This window comes from Hyla sarda, chromosome 7, assembly GCF_029499605.1.
Source record: "Hyla sarda isolate aHylSar1 chromosome 7, aHylSar1.hap1, whole genome shotgun sequence".
Lineage (NCBI taxonomy): Eukaryota > Metazoa > Chordata > Amphibia > Anura > Hylidae > Hyla > Hyla sarda.
Window position 1 is genome coordinate 195,901,841 of NC_079195.1, and position 20,352 is coordinate 195,922,192.

A 20,352-nucleotide genomic window follows, 5' to 3' on the forward strand; every position below is an offset into this window, starting at 1 on the left:
TATCCTTCTTATAAGATAGAGATAGGCATAAGGCTATCCTTCATATAAGATAGAGATAGGCATAAGACTATCCTTCATATAAGATAGGGACTAATCAGGGACTAATAATAGTATTAAGAATTTTAGACAGACTAGTTGGGCCAAATGGTTCTTACCTGCCGACACATTCTAAGTTTCTATATGAGGGTGGGCTATGAGAAAGCAAAGAAGATTGGGAAATGAGGGCAGTGTATGAGATTGAGATGTGAGGACAGGATAGGAGAATGGGGTATGAGGTTGAGATATGAGGAAGAGATATGAGGACAGGATATTGGAACAAGAACATCTTCATATGTTGCTTTTCTACTCCCACCATGTTTAGATAGAAAGATAAATGACAGAACCATATGGTACATATATCACAGAGCCATATAATGCATAACAGAACAATATGGTATATAAATAACAGAACCAAACTGTACAATAAGATAGAAACCAAGAGTACAAATGAGCAAATCTCCAAAAAATATGTTTTAGGAGGATTTGTTTAAATTCAGTTTTAATGAACCATCTATTCTTGTACATAAGAAGGGTCTCCTGTTCCCTGAGGTCACGTGATCCTCGCTCTGTTTCCTTTCTGCCATGTGGCTGATGTTATTTTTGCAGGTTCTGCCGAACCACTCGAAGTTTGAGTTCTAGCCGAACTGGACTTTTAGCAAAGTTCTAACCGGATTTTGCGGTTCTATGGGTTCGATTCACTCATCTCTACCTACTAACCATGCAACTAGATACAATATATCCATAAATATATATATAAATTGGTCACTGGAATGACCATTTGATGAGGACAAAAAATGTAAAGGGGTATTCCGTCTTTATACATCTTATCCCCTATCCAAAGGGTACGGGATATAATGTATGATCGCAGGGGTCCCGCTGCTGAGGACCCCCGCAATCTCGGTTCAGCTCACAGCATCCTGTGCCGGACGCTGCCTCCGAGACGGGGACGTGACATCAAAGCCATGCCCCCTAGTGACGTCAAACCACGCCCCTCCATTCATGTCTATGAGAGGGGGCGTGACTGCCGTCACGTCCCCTCCCATAGACATGAATGGAGGGGTTTGGCGTCACGTCCTTGTCTCGGCGTCAGTGCACGGCATCCCTGCGATCATACATCTTATCCCCTATTCTTTGGACAGGGGATAAGATGTATAAAGCCGGAATACCTTTTTAACCCCTTAAGGACCGAGGGTTTTTCCGTTTTTGCATTTTCGTTTTTTCCTCCTTGCCTTTAAAAAATCATAACTCTTTCAATTTTGCACCTAAAAATCAATATGATGGCTTACTTTTTGCGCCACCAATTCTACTTTGTAATGACATCAGTCATTTTGCCCAAAAATCTACGGCAAAATAGAAAAAAAAATCATTGTGAGACAAAATTGAGAAAAAACGCTGTTTTGTAACTTTTGGGGGCTTCCGTTTCTACGTAGTAAATTTTTTGGTAAAAATGACACCTTATCTTTATTCTGTAGGTCCATACGATTAAAATGATACCCTACTAATATAGGTTTGATTTTGTCGTACTTCTGGAAAAAATCATAACTACATGCAGGAAAATTAATATGTTTAAAATTGTCATCTTCTGACCCCTATAACTTTTTTATTTTTCCGCGTATGGGGTGGTATGAGGGCTCATTTTTTGCGCCGTGATCTGCGATACCATATATGTTTATTTTTATTTTTATTCTTTTATTCACACTGTGTTTTTTTTTTATGGGAAAAGGGGGGTGATTCAAACTTTTAATAGGGAAGGGGTTAAATGATCTTCATTCACTTTTTTTTTTTCACTTTTTTTGCAGTGTTATAGCTCCCATAGGGACCTATAACACTGCACACACTGATCTATTACATTGATCACTGGTTTCTCATAGGAAACCAGTGATCGATGATTCTGCCGCTTGACTGCTCATGCCTGGATCTCAGGCACTGAGCATTCATTCGGTGATCGGACAGTGAGGAGGCAGGTAGGGATCCTCCGGCTGTCTTGTAAGCTGTTCGGGATGCCGCGATTTCGCCGCGGCTATCCCGAACAACCCACTGAGCTAACCGGCATACTTTCACTTTACATGCGGCGTTCAACTTTGAACGCCGCGTCTAAAGGGTTAAAAACGCGCGCAGCTCCGCGATCAATGCCGCGCGCTATTAGCCACGGGTCCCGGCTGTTGTAAGAGGCCGGGCCCGAACCGCTATGACGCGGGGCCACGCCGTGGCCCCGCGTTATAGATCGGGAGCGGACACATGACGTTCCAGTACATCATGTGTCCTTAAGGAGTTAAGCCAGCTGGAGGTAAATACCTTGAAATTTGGCAGGAGAAAGGCACGTGAAGAAGCAGCGGTTTCCTAGACCTGTTCCATCTGGACAAAAGAAACTAGCATGGAATACCAGTGATGGAGGAGGAGGTCCACAATCCAATAAACCACACGTTACGCTCATATTCCAGTGTCCATCCAAGCATTTTAAGGAGGCATCCTGATTTAAAGATTTAAATAAGACAGAGCATAAGTAAAGAAATGTATACTTCATATGATTTATTTCTGTATTTAAAAAGCACATGGACAGGAAGCGTTATTATGCTGTCAGAGAATTATACATGGAAAATTATTTGTATTTGAAGTTCGTTCTTACCTGCAAGGTTTTATGTCCTGTCTTACTGACTGTATGAAGAACGTAGCCCCCATCACAAGTCACCAAACACAGGGTCTCTCCATCCAGATCTGTGGAGCATTGGGTAGTCCCATGTAGGACATGCAGCGGCGGGCATGAGCTGGTGAATTACATAGACACTATGAATGACATATCTATTGTAATTTCAGATCATCTGTTCTATTTCTTTTATTTATAGTCAACATAATATAGCAATTCTTCCATTACCTGCAATTCTTTTGCCTAGGTTGCTGATTTCTCCCCACGGATGGGTCACTGGTGCTAGCTGGGGACCTAAGAGCCACTCCGTGAACCCCAATGAATGAGGAGGAGAACTTCAATGTGATTGACACCGCTCTGTACATTGGGTTTTTTGGACATCTGAAGACCACAGGATTATACTGACATGAAAGTTGGTGCGTGCCTAGGATAACACAGACGTGATAAGATAATAATGGCATTAGTCGGTGTTTCTACACGATATGTGGATTTCAAAGTGACAGAATATACATGCTGGGGTAGAACATCGGAATGGAGGAAGGTCTGAGATCTATAACAGAGATTAATATTATCAACAGGAAAACTATAAAGAGCATTAGAAACTGAATAGATATAATTGAAGAATTTGCTTTGCAAGTTATTATTTTTGATGTAGAAAGTAAATTTAAAGGCAGGGGTCCGCTATTTTCTATGGCAGGTGACCTATGAATCTAAAGGGTTATTTTACAGCAGCAGAATAGGGCCTCCATGCAGAGTGTGTTCTTTTGTTAGGATGATGTTATATGGGCACTTTGCAAATGCTTTCTGTTGATTATTTTAAATATAGGGATTGAAAGTCATTCAGACTTCACTTAAAGCGGTACCCCTGTGAAAAACTTTTTTTTTTTTTTTAAATCAACTGGTGCCAGAAAGTTAAAAAGATTTGTAAATTACTTCTATTAAAAAAGCTTGGATTTCTCTGATGTCTTGACGACAGTGCTCTCTGCTGACCTCTGCTGTTCATTTTAGGAACTGTCCAGAGCACCATATGTTAGCTATGGGGATTTTCTCCTGCTCTGGACAGTTCCAAAAATGGACAGCAGAGGTCAGCAGAGAGCACTGTGGCCGTGACATCAGAGAAATCCAAAAAGAAAAGCATTTCTTCTGTAGTGTATATAGCCCCTAAAAAGTACTGGAAGGATTAAGATTTTTTAATAGAAGTAATTTACAAATCTGTTTAACCTTCTGGCACCAGTTAATTTAAAAAAAAAAGTTTTCCACAGGAGTACCCCTTTAAAATTGCTTAAAATAACTTTGAAAACACCCCTATGAATCATTTACATTTTCCCTGTGTTTTTCCTATTTGATCATTAACCATTAAATAATCAGTACAATGGTTTATAGAATAATTAAAGATTCCTATGGTTTAAACAAATGTCTGACATAGTCACAGTGATACAGATATTGCGTGGTGGCCCTATATCATGATATGTGCTGGCCTCTTAGCTCCAGATGGGAATGTGTACATGAGCAGTGATGGATGTGCTGCATCCATCACCCCTTCGCTTAATAGTGTTGTAGCTAATGTAAAGTGAGCAGAGATGCATACAGTGTAAAGTGGTGCCAAGTGTCAAAGAGGTGTTCTCAAGCCGTTGTAGTGCTGAGGACTGAAACGCCTCCTCGCTCCTCCTCCCATCCCTGTCCATACTTAATTGACAGTCAGGGCTTGGCTTCGTGTACCAAGCCCTTTTTACAAATCTCATCCCTGTGCTGTGTACACATATTATTCCTAGTGTGAGATTTGGATACAGGGCTCAGCTTCCAGCTGACTGTCAATCAGGGACAGGGAGGGGAAGGGAGGAGAAGTTCCAGCCCTTAGTACTTCAGAGGCTTGAGAAAATTTCTTGACATTTGGCACCAAAGAATGAAAGAATTTTTGTATATTATGTAGACAGACAGATATATGTAAGATGTCATGTGTCTCGTTGACTGATAGATGTGCGCAGCCTATTGGGTTGTGCATTAAAAAGCCAAACCCCTAACCATGCCCCTAGCCACACCCCTTTGCACATCCTCAGCCGTGCCTCCTAACCACACCCAGCCTCCTTTACATATTCAACAACACCCTGTACATGCGCAGTTAAAGCGGTACTCCTTCCCTAGACATCTTATCCGCTATCCAAAGGATAGGGGATAAGATGTCTGATCGTGGGGTTCCCATAGCTGGGGACCCCCGCTATCTCTGTGCAACACCCAGCATCCGTTTAGAACACTGGGTGCTGGCAGCAGGGGTCGTGAAATCAAGACCAAGCCCCTCGTGGTGTCACACCACACCCCCTCAATGCAAGTCTATGGGAGGGGCTGTGACCATACCCCCTTCTACAGACTTGCATTGAGGGGGCATTTTGTGACATCACAAGGGGCGTGGTCATGACATAATGACCCCCGCTGCCCACGTCAAATGTTCAGAACAAAATGTTCTGAATAATGGGGCAGCGGAGTACCCCTTTAACACTCCATTAATTGGTAATGGAGCAATTCCATTCCATAGGGAATGAGTGGAGCACTGGTCCATTCTCTTTACTTTGGGGGACATTTTGCTTCCATTCTGGTGATCCCAGCAGTCAGACCTCCACTGGTCACTTAATGATCCCCCCATCATGTGAATAGAGGAAACATTTTTATTGTAGAAATACCTCTTTCAAGGACACCTGCCATCAGTTTTATACAGCCCAAACAGCAGGCAGCAGAAAACTGGTGTAGGCATCTTTAGTCCGGGACACTATGGGTTATTCTGATATACTCAGGCATTTCAGAATAATAATAATAGTTTAATAATGCCACCGAAACCTGGGTAACTAGTCCTCAGGGTGGGTCTATTCATCTGCTTCCTGCCATACTGGCTCAAGTGGCACATCTCTCCCTGTACATAGAAACACTATGCACTACTAGGGAGAGACTCTTTACTTAAGACTACCAGGTGGGAACATCTGCTAGGACCTGCCCTGAGGACTAGTGGGCATATTTGCCCAATAATTATATGATCATATCTTTCAAAGCTCCCTCAGTCAAGCATTGCTATATTAACGTGCAGATGATTTGATATTATATTTTGCACTTTATATTTATTTCTGCAGTTTGTCATACTTATTGTAGGCCCCAAAAATGAATCACTATGTCTAATAGAATAATAGTATGATGTGTCCACCATGTTGTATGTTCTAAATAGACCACAGTGTATTCTAAAGTTCTTCTCTACAAGTGCCAATCTGGGAGAAGAATACTTGTTATCTCTTATATGTGTCACACTTAATACCATTACTTCTGATTTAGGGTTCCATACGTTATGTGTGGAATGTGGGGTTTGAAACCAACTTTGGACAGTTAATGGACCCTTAATGGTAATGATCCTTATTTCCTATGCAATAGCACCCCCTAGCGTATGGGAAGTTGACATTACACCAACAGGAAAGGCATTATGGGTGATGTGCACAATGCATTCTGGGTATTATAGTGATGTCATAGTCATTACCATATGTACACGCCCAACTTACATTCATTGGGGAATTCCAATTTAGGAGGGTGTGTCTAACAAATTAAAAAGTCTATTAAACCAGATTTTAGACACACAAAGACACAAAGAAAAGACACACCTAAAGGATAGACTTAGACAGAGAAAGACAAAGACGACTGCCATTGAAAGAGGTCCACAAGATGGAAGCCATGAAAGCCATATAAGATCCCAGCAAGCTGGACTGATCACATGGTACCGAACCAGTGGCTATCCATGACAATGATATGATGGACCATTCAGCTTTCCTAGGAACGGAAATTAAGTTCTTACATAGACTTAGTAAGAGACACAAAAATGGTTTTAATTAAGACTAATTTGGATAATGTGGATGGAATTATACCATTTAGATTGGCGAATAAATTAATTAAATAAAATAATTAATTACCTCCATACTGAGATTATAGTCTTAGAATCTTCTGTATTATAGATTCTAACTACAGAAGAGTCTATTTTCCAGATCTATAAGAAAGCATTGAACGATTGCTTTATATATTGATAGAACTCCTACTCGCCAAGCTAAGTGCTATAAGTAAATCTCCCACATAGGAAACTTGTTTCAAGTTCTTCCTCCTAAAATATAGTGTAGCGAGATCATATATCATTGCTATTTAATTGTCTTAATCATCTTACCAAAGTCATGTTGGTAAGGCCGCCCGGGCAGGTACAGTGGTAATAATGGGAGATTTTAACTATCCAGATATAGATTGGGATCCGGGGTTGGCTAAAACTACAAAGGGGCGACAATTCCTAAATTTATTGCAGGATAATTTTATGGGCCAGTTTGTGGAGGACCCAACAAGAAGTGATGTCTTGTTGGATCTGATCATTTCCAACAACGCAGAGCTGGTTGGTAATGTAACTGTGCGGGAAAACCTTGGTAATAGCGACCACAATATAGTTATTTTTTACTTAAAATGTAGAAAACAAAGACAGGTGGGGAAGGCAAAAACATATAGCTTTAAAAAGGCAAATTTCCCTGGGCTGAGAGCTGCACTACAGGACATAGACTGGAGGGAGGTGTTCTCAAATACTGATACAGAAGATAACTGGGACATCTTTACATCAACTCTAAATAACTATACAGCTAAATATATACCAAAGGGGAACAAATATAAACGATTAAAACTAAATTCTACATGGCTGACAAATTATGTTAAAAGAGCAATAAACAACAAAAAAATAGCCTTCAAAAAATACAAATCTGATGGGTCAGATATAACATTTAAACAGTACAAGGAGCTTAATAAAATCTGTAAAAATTTAATAAAAACATCAAAAATTCTAAATGAGAGACAGGTGGCCAAAGAAAGCAAAACCAATCCTAATTATTTTTTTAGATATATAAATGCAAAAAAAAACAAGGACAGAGCATGTAGGACCCCTTAATAATGATAATGCGGAGGTTGTCACAGGCGACAAAGAGAAAGCAGAGCTACTGAATGGGTTCTTTAGTTCTGTATATACTAAGGAAGAAGGAGCTGACATTGGACAGGTCAGTGCTGGTAACACATCATGTAATGTACTGAACTGGCTTAATGTAGAGATGGTACAAGGTAAGTTAAGTGATATAAATGTAAGCAAATCTCCAGGGCCAGATGGATTGCACCCAAGAGCTCTTAGAGAACTAAGTTCAGTAATATCTGTACCCCTGTTCATGATATTTAGAGATTCACTGGTGTCTGATATTGTGCCAAGGGACTGGCGCAAGGCGAATGTGGTGCCAATCTTCAAAAAGGGCTCTAGGTCTTCCCCAGGAAACTATAGGCCAGAAAGTTTAACATGCATTGTGGGAAAATTGTTTGAAGGACTTATAAGGGACTACATACAGGAATACATAGGGGATAATTGTATTATAAGTGATAGCCAGCATGGGTTTACTAAGGATAGAAGTTGTCAAACCAATCTAATTTTCTTTTATGAAGAGGTGTGTAGAAGCCTTGACAGAGGAATGGCTGTGGATATAGTGTTTCTGGATTTTGCTAAAGCGTTTGATACTGTCCCTCATAGACGTCTGACAGGTAAGTTAAGGTCTTTGGGTTTGGAAATTTTAGTTTGTAAATGGATTGAACACTGGCTCATGGATCGTACTCAGAGAGTGGTGGTCAATGATTCGAACTCTGATTGGTCCCCGGTTATTAGTGGTGTACAACAAGGTTCTGTACTGGGCCCGCTGTTGTTTAATTTATTTATCAATGATATAGAGGATGGTATTAACAGCTCTGTTTCTATCTTTGCAGATGACACCAAGCTTTGTAGCACGGTACAGTCTATAGAGGATGTGTATAGGTTACAAGATGACTTGGATACACTAAGTGTCTGGGCATCCACTTGGCAAATGAGGTTTAATGTGGATAAATGTAAAGTTATGCATCTGGGTACTAATAACCTGCATGCATCGTATGTCTTAGGGGGGATTAAACTGGCAGAGTCACTGGTAGAGAAGGATCTGGGTGTACTTGTAGATCCAAGACTACAGAATAGCATGCAATGTCAGGCTGCTGCTTCCAAAGCCAGCAGGATATTGTCATGTATAAAAAGAGGCATGGACTCAAGGGACAGGGACATAATACTCCCCCTTTATAAAGCATTGGTACGGCCTCACCTGGAATATGCTGTTCAGTTTTGGGCACCAGTCCATAAAAGGGACACTGCGGAGCTGGAAAGGGTGCAGAGACGCGCGACTAAACTAATATGGGGCATGGAACATTTTAGCTATGAGGATCGATTAAAGGAGTTACAATTGTTTAGTCTTGAGAAGAGACGTTTAAGGGGGATATGATAAACGTATAAAAGTATATAAATGGCCCATATAAAAAATATGGAGAAAAACTGTTCCAGGTTAAACCTCCCCAAAGGACGAGGGGGCACTCCCTCCGTCTGGAGAAGAAAAAGTTTAGTCTCAAGGGGCGACACGCCTTCTTTACCATGAGAACTGTGAACTTATGGAACAGTCTACCTCAGGAACTGGTCACAGCAGGAAAAATTAACAGCTTTAAAACAGCATTAGATACATTCCTGGAACAAAATAACATTAATGCTTATGAAGAAATATAAAATCCCATCCCTTCCCCAATATCGCGCCACACCCCTACCCTTCAATTCCCTGGTTGAACTTGATGGACGTATGTCTTTTTTCAACTATACTAACTATGTAACTATGTTTAGAAAATAGTTCAGAAGGGGGTGGAAGTATTCTTCCATGTTTATATCCTTATGTGGATTTGCCCATTCTTTGAGTCATGTGTTTTATAGTTGGTTAGAAGGGGGCAGGGAGTTTATTTAGCATTCCATATTGATATGTCTATGATTAGATATTGACCACCTTGATATCATAAGGTTTCCTCTGGATAGAGTGATATGTAACCTTTTCTTATATGATATTTTAACCTAGTAGCTTTTGTTTTATTTTAACTAGTGTTGAGCGGCATAGGCCATATTCAAATTCACGATATTTCGCGAATATATGGACGAATATTCGTGATATATTTGCTAAATTCGCATATTCGTAATATTCATGTTTTATTTTCGCATATGCAAAAATTAGCATATACAAAAATTATCATATGCAAAAATGCGCATATGCAAATTTTGGCATATGCGAAAATGCGCATATGCAAATTTTCGCATATGCAAAAATTCGTATTAGAGCCTTCTTTACAGCACACAGAGAGGGATGATCACTGTGATGTGTATTGTGAAAAAAAAAATGAATATTCATAATTGCGAATATATAGTGCTATATTCGCGAATATTCGTGAATTCGCGAATATACCGTATTCGTGAATAAAATTTGCATTGTGAATATTCGCGAGCAACACTAATTGTAACAAGTTACTTACTACTCACATGTATTGTTCTACTGTTATGTAATCTGTTAACAAGCTTGTAATGTTTACTAATATTCATTCATTTGCATATATCATTGTATCATTTGTCATTATCTGCATCTAAATCTGCATACTTTTACAATACATGTGTATTATTGTACTGTATATTGCAAAACTACATCCTTAAAGCGTATCTGTCATAGTGCAGAAAAAAGAAAAAAAGTGATATGTTACTCAGGACCCAATCCTGATCATGTGCATATAATTTTTATTTGTCTCGGACCTATATAGCCAGAGATATAAGCATTTATCTGCTGGTGAGTTACTTTTTCATTGTGCAGTCTGGAGGGGGCGTGTCAGTCTGTCTCCCTCACAGGAGCAAGCCTGTGCAGTCAGCCAATCACTACTCTCTACTCTGTAACCCTTTCCTGTGTCACGTGTCAGAGGAAGATGCTTTGAGCTTGCCTGCAGTAATCAGAAGACATTATGGTGAATTCATAACAGGATAAAATGTATAAATATAAGAATAGATCTTTATAAAATTAGTGCAAGGATTTTTTAGATAAAAGTACAGCATTTTTATGAATACATGTTCTATCTGTTTTATCTTCTCCTAGAAAAGCTGGATACTAATCAGCATAGCTGTCACTATGTGTGTCATTCATCTCTCACAGACTCCTGAATGTCTGATCAACTTCTTTGTCATTCAGGAGTCCGAGAAAGCTTTGACTATTTCAGCATGCTGGGAGTTGTAGTTTAGTAACAACTGAAGCTGCAATGTTTGTAAATGACTGTGTTAGAGCAGTGTTGCCTCCAGCTGTTTAAAAACTACAGCTCCCAGCATGTCCACACATCCTTTATCTGTAGTTTTGCATACACAATAGAAATCTCCTATACTGGATACCGGTATGCTTTACGGCCGGTATCCAGTATGCTGTAAAATCTAGACTAGTCTGTCTGGCTAAAAGACAGGCGACCCCAAGTGGTGGCTATTTTGAGCTTGAATTTACGGTGAAAATAAATAAAAAATTTAACAGGAGTATATTGTGAAATGTCATATTATAATGAGTCCTGCAATATATGAAAAGTTTTTAACAATGACAGTGCCTCTTTAACCTCTTAAGGACCAATGACGTCGTGGGACGTCATGGCACCCTGGGCCTTAAGGACCAATGACGTCCCACGACGTCATGGCCTTTTCCGGTCCCTGCCGCTCGCCGGGCAGAGATCGGAACTGGATGCCTGCTGAAATCCTTCAGCAGGCATCCAGGGCAAACGCCGAGGGGGGCCATGTAGGCCCCCCATGTCGGCGATCGCCGCAAATCGCAAGGGAAATCGCCCTTGCGATCTGCGGCGATACCGGGCTGATCCCCTGCGATCCGTCGGTTAGTTAACCGACCAATCGCAGGAGGGGGGGGCGGTTACTTCCTCCCGCCCTGCCCGGCCCCTGAAAGTCCGGAGAGGACGGGAGGAAGACCGGAGGACGCGGCGGGGGACGGGGGAGTGCTGGGGACCGGCCCCGGTACTTACCTCGTCCCTGAAGACCTGGATCCCTGCGATGAAGACTGCGGCGGTGGCGACAGGTGAGTAGATCTTCAGCTGCGGTCGGGCCCTTTACAGCAATGCACGTTGCTGTAAAGCGACATGCATTGCTGTATTGGGACCCTGTATACTACAACTCCCAGCATGCCCAGACAGCCCTTGGCGTCTGGGCATGCTGGGAGTTGTAGTTTTGCAACATCTGGAGGTCCACAGTTTGGAGACCACTGTGCCCTTCCAGATGTTGCAAAACTACACATCCTCAGCATGCCCTTACTGTCCAGGCATGCTGGGAGTTGTAGTTCTGTAACATCTGGCCCTTCAGATGTTGCAGAACTACAACTCCCAGCATGCCTGGACAGTTTGGGCATACTGGGAGTTGTAGTTTTGCAACATCTGGAAGGGCACAGATTGGGCACCACTGTATTAGTGGTCTGCAAATTGTAGTCCTCCAGATCTTGCAAAACTACAACTCCAAGCATGCTGGGAGTTGTAGTTCGGCAACATCTGGCTCTAAAGATGTTGCCGTACTACTTCCAGCATGCCTGAGAATGCTGGGAGTTGTAGTTTTGCAACAACAGGAGGCACACTGGTTGGGAAACATTGTCTGTTTCCTAACTCAGTGTTTCCCAACCCGTGTGCCTCCAGCTGTTGCAAAACTATAACTACCAGCATGCACTGATAGACTGTGCATGCTGGGAGTTGTAGTTTTGCAACAGCTAGAGGTCCCCCCCCCTGTGAATGTACAGGATACATTCACATAGACAGGGGGCTTACAGTGAGTATCAGGCTGCAAGTTTGCGATGCAGCAAATTTTGCGCGGCAGCTCAAACTCGCAGCGGGAAACTTGCTGTAACCCCCCCGCCCGTGTGACTGTACCCTAAAAACACTACACTACACTAACACAAAATAAAATAAAAAGTAAAAAAACACTACATATACACATACACCTACACAGCCCCCCTCCCCAATAAAAATGAAAGCGTCTGATACGCCACTGTTTCCAAAATGGAGCCTCCAGCTGTTGCAAAACAACAACTCCCAGTATTGCCGGACAGCCGTTGACTGTCCAAGCATGCTGGGAGTTTTGCAACAGCTGGAGGCTCCCTGTTTGGGAATCACTGGCGTAGAATACCCCTATGCAAATCCCTAATTCAGACCTCAAATGCGCATGGCGCTCTCTCATTTTGGAGCCCTGTCGTATTTCAAGGCAACAGTTTTGGGACACATATGGGGTATCGCCGTACTCGGGAGAAATTGCCTAACAAATTTTGGGGGGCTTTTTCTCCTTTCACCCCTTATGAAAAGGTGAAGTTGGGGTCTACACCAGCATGTTAGTGTAAAAAAATACATTTTTTACACTAACATGCTGGTGTTGCCCCATACTTTTCATTTTGACAAGAGGTAAAAGGGAAAAAATTTGTAATGCAATTTCTCCCGAGTACGGAGATACCCCATATGTGGGCGCAAAGTGCTCTGGGGGGGCACAACAAGGCCCAGAAGGGAGAGTGCACCATGTACATTTGAGGTGATTTGCACAGGGGTGGCTGATTGTTACAGCGGTTTTGACAAACGCAAAACAAACAAAACCCCACATGTGACCCCATTTCGGAAACTACACCCCTCACGGAATGTAATAAGGGGTGCAGTGAGAATTTACACCCCACTGGTGTCTGACAGATCTTTGGAACAGTGGGCTGTGCAAATTAAAAATTTTGTACAGCCCACTGTTCCAAAGATCTGACAGACACCAGTGGGGGGTAAATGCTCACTGTACCCCTTGTTACCTTCCTCAAGGGGTCTAGTTTCCAAAATGGTATGCCATGTGGGGGTTATTTTGCTGTCCTGGCACCATAGGGGCTTCCTAAATGTGACATGCCCCCCCCGAGCAAAATTTGCTCTCAAAAAGCCAAATATGACTCCTTCTCTTCTGAGCATTGTAGTTCGCCCATAGTGCACTTCAGGTCAACTTATGGGGTACCTCCATACTCAGAAGAGATGGGGTTAAAAATTTTAGGGGGTATTTTCTGCTATTAACCCTTGCATAAATGTGAAATTTGGGGGGAAACACACATTTTAGTGAAATTTTTTTAATTTTTTTTTACATATGCAAAAGTCGTGAAACACCTGTGGGGTATTAAGGCTCACTTTATTCCTTGTTACGTTCCTCAATGGGTCTAGTTTCCAAAATGGTATGCCATGTGTTTTTTTTCCCTGTTCTGGCACCATAGGGGCTTCCTAAATGCAACATGCCTCCCAAAAACCATTTCAGAAAAACGTACTCTCCAAAATCCCCTTGTTGCTCCTTCGCTTCTGAGCTCTCTACTGCGCCCGCCGAACACTTTACATAGACAGATGAGGTATGTCCTTACTCGAGACACATTGGGCTACAAATATAAATATAAATGTTCTCCTTTTACCCCTTGTAAAAATTCAAAAATTGGGTCTACAAGAACACGCGAGTGTAAAAAATGAAGATTGTGAATTTTCTCCTTCACTTTGCTGCTATTCCTGTGAAACACCTAAAGGGTTAAAATGCTGACTGAATGTCATTTTGAATACTTTGGGGGCTGCAGTTTTTATAATGTTGTCATTTGTGGGGTATTTCTAATATGAAGACCCTTCAAATCCACTTCAAACCTGAACTGGTCCCTGAAAAATTGTGATTTTGGAAATTTTGTGAAAAATTGGAAAATTGCTGATGAACTTTGAAGCCCTCTGGTGTCTTCCAAAAGAAAAAACACGTACATTTTACGATGCAAACATAAAGTAGACATATTGTATATGTGAATAAAAAAAAATGATTTGGAATATCCATTTTCCTTACAAGCAGAGAGCTTCAAAGTTAGAAAAATGAGAAATTTTCAATTTTTTCATCAAATTTTGGAATTTTTCACTAAGAAACAATGCAAGTATCGACAAAATTTTACCAATAACATAAAGTAGAATATGTCACGAAAAAACAATCTCGGAATCAGAATGATAGGTAAAAGCATCCCAGAGTTATTAATGTTTAAAGTGACAGTGGTCAGATGTTCAAAAAACGCTCTGGTCCTAAGGTGTAAAATGGCCTGGTCCTTAAGGGGTTAAGCATTAATGTCATACCGTCATAAAAAGAACTTGTTGATATCTGAGGAAATGGTCAGACTAAGATGTGAATTTATACAAGTGCTCAGCTCACTCCCTTTGCCCCACAGGACTTGGACTGGCGTGGACAGCGCCAATAACTTGTAGGCAATAGAAGAAAGGATGTCCAGCACAAATGCTTGCAGAACGAAGCTTTATTGCAGACTTTCACCTCACTTGCACAGGCAGTGTAGACATTCATGATGCGTTTCGGCCCCACAACTGGGCCTTAGTCATACAAGTTGTAAAATGACATACGAGCCATTTATAGAGGAAGCGAGATGTCAGCTCCTCCTAAATAGGGGGGTATTTGCATGTCCCACCTCCTCAACCCTCATTATGCAGGTGGATCAAGCGTGATACCCCTACATAACCGGGGACAATATCTATCTATAGGCAACATATCTTATATATCTATCACAACCACATAATCAACATATTGTGAAGTATAAAAAACATGGATATCCAATCACCTATATAGAAAATACATATCGTAAAAATGAAATACTAAAAACCGACGGCCATTGTTTTGGAGTAGGCATGGTATAAAATAAAGAATTCCTGGTGATTAGAAGCAGCTGACCGGCACTGCTCTATCTCTCTCTGTACGGGTCGGAAGTGGTTACATAGATGTCTATGTTAAGGATCATTATTACATATAAAGAATCATTGTTACAGATATGTAGATATAACCATATGTGCAAAAATCAAGATATAGTAGGTATATACTTTGGCTCATGTCGGTGATTTTTCTCATTTTTACATTAAGCTATTGGGGATAGGCATGGTATATATATATATATATATATATACATATATGTAACAATGATTCTTCATATGTAAAGATTCTTCACATATACATCTATGTAATAATGATTCTTTATTTTATACCATGCCTACTCAAAACAATATCCATTGGTTGTTAGTATTTCATTTTTACGATATGTATTTTCTATATAGGTGATTGGATATCCATGCTTTTTATACTTCACAATATGTTGATTATGTGGTTGTGATAGATTTATAAGATATTCTGCTGCTCACTCATCCTGACATTCACTGCTCTGGAAGGAAGGCAAGTACTGAACCCGCACTCACTCACCAAGCATTAACTTCCTCCCTGAGTCTACTGTGCTGTGCTGGGTCTCTTCATCCAATCACTGCAGGCTGCTCTGTAACCTCATCCTCTCTGTTTTCATGCTGCAGTCTGTTAGACAGGACAGAGAAGTGCTTGTCCTGCCCTCACTTTCTGGACTTTGTCCCAGCCTGTGCTTTAGCTGGGACAAAGATGATGCTCCCAACAGATAGGATTATTTTCTGGATGCTATGGGGACCCCTAGTGGTCTTTTTTTTTATAAGCCATGATTTCTATAAAAGGGGGATACATTTTTAATGAAGTATATTAGAAAGGTTAATGTTTTGTCAAGATGTACAACACTAAAAAACCTTTTTATAATTTGACAGTGCCCATATAATCTGTAATAAGATTCTGCTCAGTTGTTAGCACTTACATTTTAACATAGTACGTCTTTACCCCAGTTTCTTTTTAGTGATTTGTATCTTTTAGGTGCATACTTATCTTGGAACAAAAGATTGGTATTTCCATGCAGTTTGATCTCAGCATAGGTAAGAGTCCCAGAGGTGGGACACATATCTAGGGGACAATTATTAAGGCATATCCTGGGAATACATCTTCTCTGCTCCAGGTTTTATGAAATTCCATATGTCATTGTGCTAGGAAAAATCGTTCAGATCATAACATTTTCTGAACTATCGATTTCTGATTAAAGAAATATCATCATAATGTTTTAAGCCATTAAATACTAACAGCAGTGATCTGCTGGTAATATCCTTAGGCTATGGTAGGGACTATTATTGTAATTTTCACATGGGACATTTTGGATGCATCTTTGGGAAAAACAATAGTTTTGTGCTAAAAATAAATAAGTATTATTGGACTTTCTGGGATATTCAGATATTGGAGTATCACTGTGCATAGCTTGCAATCAGAAAAAAAACATAATATTACAAATAAACTAAATAATTAGCATTTTTCCCCCAGAAATATTGTATCATCATCATCTTGTTTTCACTTTGTAAGGACACATCCCTCACTTCCAGCAATGATCCATTACAGAAAAGATTTTGTTTCTAGTTTTATATTTTGGTAAATCAAATGCATAATAACTTCATCTGTTGGGTGAGTGCTGCTCCGGTATGATTTATTGTGTAATCTCGTGATATTGATTTCATTTCCATAATGTAAGACAGTGTGACACGAAGAGCCAAAAATGATAAAAAATTACTCACACAGCACAGTCAGAGAAGGCTACATATGACAGGTACAAGAATAACGGAACTGACTGTGGTGTTTTATGTCTCTCATCATATAGAAATGTTAGGAATGTAAGGCCATTTAACTGATCTGCACTGGGAATATATATATATATATATATATATATATATATATATTCAATGGGGGAGATGTATCATTATATATCCACTGTTTTAAGGCTCTATATTGCATAAAAAAAATTGCGCAATTGCGTATTTTGCATGTTTTTTGCATACTTTTTTTTATAGAAGATCACATATGAAATTCTAAGTTACGGCCTAAGGTAGAGCTAATTATGCAGTGTACCTCCATCTATCAACTGCATATTTTTAGTATAGATGCTCAAAGTTTGCGCAAGTAGCAAAATAATTACTCAAAAATAAACCTGCACGGAGGACGTGTAAAATTTCACTCTAAACCGGGGTCACCCCAGTAATAGCTGTAATGTGCTGGCACTTTGGAGAGGCCGTGACCCCTGGCTAATACCGGACCTCACCATCCGCTGTGATGCCCGGTAGACACAGCAATCAAATCTGATCTAAAATATTCAGAAATACTTCCCGGCAGCTCAGCGGAGCTGAACGGGACCACCAAGGCAAAACCGTGGTGGTCCAATCAGCTATGAGGACATGAGGAGGTAAAATGTTGAAACTTGGAACTGTGTAAAATTCTAACTTCCACTGTTCTTGATGAGTGCAGGAGATTGAACCTGTGTAGAGTGTAACCATGGTCACCTACAGCTAAGAATACCACTGTATGTACAGGGAGGGAGAAGAAGGTAGGGCTGTTAGGTATATGTGTGATCATGTGTATGCAGCAGAGCTGAAAGTGTGACTGTGTGTATGCAGCAGAACTGAGTGTGTGATTGTGTGTATGCAGTAGAACTGAGTGTGTGATTATGTGTATGCATCAGAGCTGAGTGAGTGATCATGTATATGCAGCAGAGCTGAGTGAGTGATCATGTGTAAGCAGCAGAGCTGAGTGTGTGATTGTGTGTATGCAGCAGAGCTGAGTATGTGCGTGGTCATGCAAACACATAATCACACATTCAGCTCTGCTCCATACACATGCCGCACACTCATTTCTGCTACTTGTACATGATCACACACTCAGCTCTGGTACATGTACACAGTGTTTACCAACCAGGGTGCCTCCAGCTTTTGTAAAACTGCAACTCCCAGCATGCCAAGTTTTGCAACACTTGGAGGCATTCTCGTTGGTAAACACTGATATAGAGGTAAGGGAACAGATTGTTTTGCAAAATTACATATTTTTTAAACCCAGACATTCTATGTATTTTAATAAAGATTTATGATTTTACTATTTGTACAGAGTTTTGTTCGGCACACACTGCTGCTCCAGCACTTCTAGCTATGTGAGCAGTGTACCATGGGAAAATGCCACAGTTCTGTGAAATGCAGCTCTCTGAAGTGTGAAGTAGAGAAGGAGTGCACGGTAGAGTGAGGTTGGGGGCGTTTCTCTATTTGCGCAAAATTTATCAAAGAACGTGCGCAACTTTTGTAAATTTTGAACAAGAGTGTAAATGGGTAGATCTGTGTCTACAATAGACACCAAATCATCAATGTCCCCCCAATGTGTGTGTGTGTGTATATGTATGTATCAATATGTGTATGTATGTTTGTATATATGTATGAATGTGTATGTATGTATTAATGTGTGTTTGAACGTATGTGTGTGTATGTTCCAGCATCACTTTCACATGGCTGTAGATATTTTGATGACACTTGGTACACGTTACTTGCTCAAAAAAATAAAGGGAACACTTTAACAACAGAATGTAACTCCAAGTCAATCCCACTTCTGTGAAATCACACTGTCCACTCAGGAAGCAACACTGATTGACAATCAATTTCACATGCTGTTGTGAAAATGGAACAGAAAACAGGTGGAAATGATAGGCAATTAGCAAAACAGTAGTAGTTCTGCGGGTGGTGACCACAGACCACTTCTCAGTATATATGCTTCCTGGTTGATGTTTTGGTCACTTTTGAATGCTGGCGGTGCTTTGACTCTAGTGGTAGCATGAGACGGAGTCTACAACCCACACAAGTGGCTCAGGTAGTGCAGCTCATTCAGAATGGCACATCAATGCGATCTGTGGCAAGATGGTTTGCTGTGTCTGTCAGCATGGTGTCCAGAGCATGGAGGCTCCACCAGGAGACAGGCCAGTACATCAGGAGACGTGGAGGGGGCTATAGGAGGGCAACAACCCAGCAGTAGGACCACTACCTCTGCCTTTGTGCAAGGAGGAGCAGGAAGACCACTGGAGGAGCCCTGCTAAATGACCTCCAGCAAGCCACAAATGTGCATGTGTCCACTCAAACGGTTAGAAACAGACTCAATGAGGGTGGTATGAGGGCCCGACGTCCAGAGGTGGGGGTTGTACTTACAGCCCAACACCGTGCAGGACGTTTGACATTTACCAGAGAACACCAAGATTGGCAAATTTGCCACTGGCGCCCTGTGCTCTTCACAGATGAAAGCAGGTTCACACTGAGCACATGTGACAGACCTGACAGAGTCTGGAGATGATGTGGAGAATGTTCTGATGCCTTCAACATCCTCTAGCATGACCGGTTTGGCAGAGGGTCAGTAATGGTGTGGGGTGGCATTTCTTTGGGGGGCCACACAGCCCTCCATGTACTTGCCAGAGGTTGCCTGCCTGCCACTAGGTACCGAGATGAGATCCTCAGACCCCTTGTGAAACCATATGCTGGTGTTGTTGGCCCTCATAATGCAAGACAATGCTAGACCTCATGTGGCTGGAGTGTGTCAGCAGTTCCTGCAAGAGGAAGGCATTGATGCTATGGACTGGCCCGTCCATTCCCCAGACCTGAATCCGATTGAGCACATCTGGGACATCATGTCTCGCTGGATGCTTTAGTCCAGGTCTGGGAGGACATCCCTCAGGAGGCCATCCTCCACCTCATCAGGAGCATGCCCAGGCGTTGTAGGGAGGTCATAAGGGCACATGGAGGCAACACACACTACTGAGCCTCATTTTGACTTATTTTAAGGACATTATATAAGTTGGATCAGCCTGTAGTGTGGTTTTCCACTTTGATTTTGAATGTGACTCCATATCCAGACCTCCATGGGTTGATAAATTTGATTTTCATGTATAATTTTTATGTGATTTTGTTGTCAGCACATTCAACTATGTAAAGATGAAAGTATTTCATACGATTAGTTCATTCTCAAAATATAGTAGAGTTTAATTAACCCTAACCCACCCCCACTCGCGATGGTCAGGGTTTTTGTCTAAAGT

At 41.2% G+C, this 20,352-nt stretch overlaps 1 protein-coding gene across 15 annotated transcripts in view; it reads right to left on the minus strand.

The window, feature by feature from the left end:
- The window catches only part of PAPPA2 (pappalysin 2), a 381,240-nt gene that overhangs the window by 82,296 nt on the left and 278,592 nt on the right, over window positions 1-20,352 (minus strand). For all 15 annotated transcript variants that reach the window (XR_008846570.1, XM_056532020.1, XM_056532010.1 and 12 more), the window contains 3 exons: window positions 2,912-3,107; window positions 2,666-2,804; window positions 2,335-2,509 (listed from right to left, as the gene is read on the minus strand). Coding sequence is in view for 14 of the 15 variants with exons in the window: in XM_056532020.1 (XP_056387995.1) it covers window positions 2,335-2,509; window positions 2,666-2,804; window positions 2,912-3,107 (510 nt within the window). In the remaining variant the exon portion in view is untranslated. The remainder of the gene's footprint in view (window positions 1-2,334; window positions 2,510-2,665; window positions 2,805-2,911; window positions 3,108-20,352) is intronic.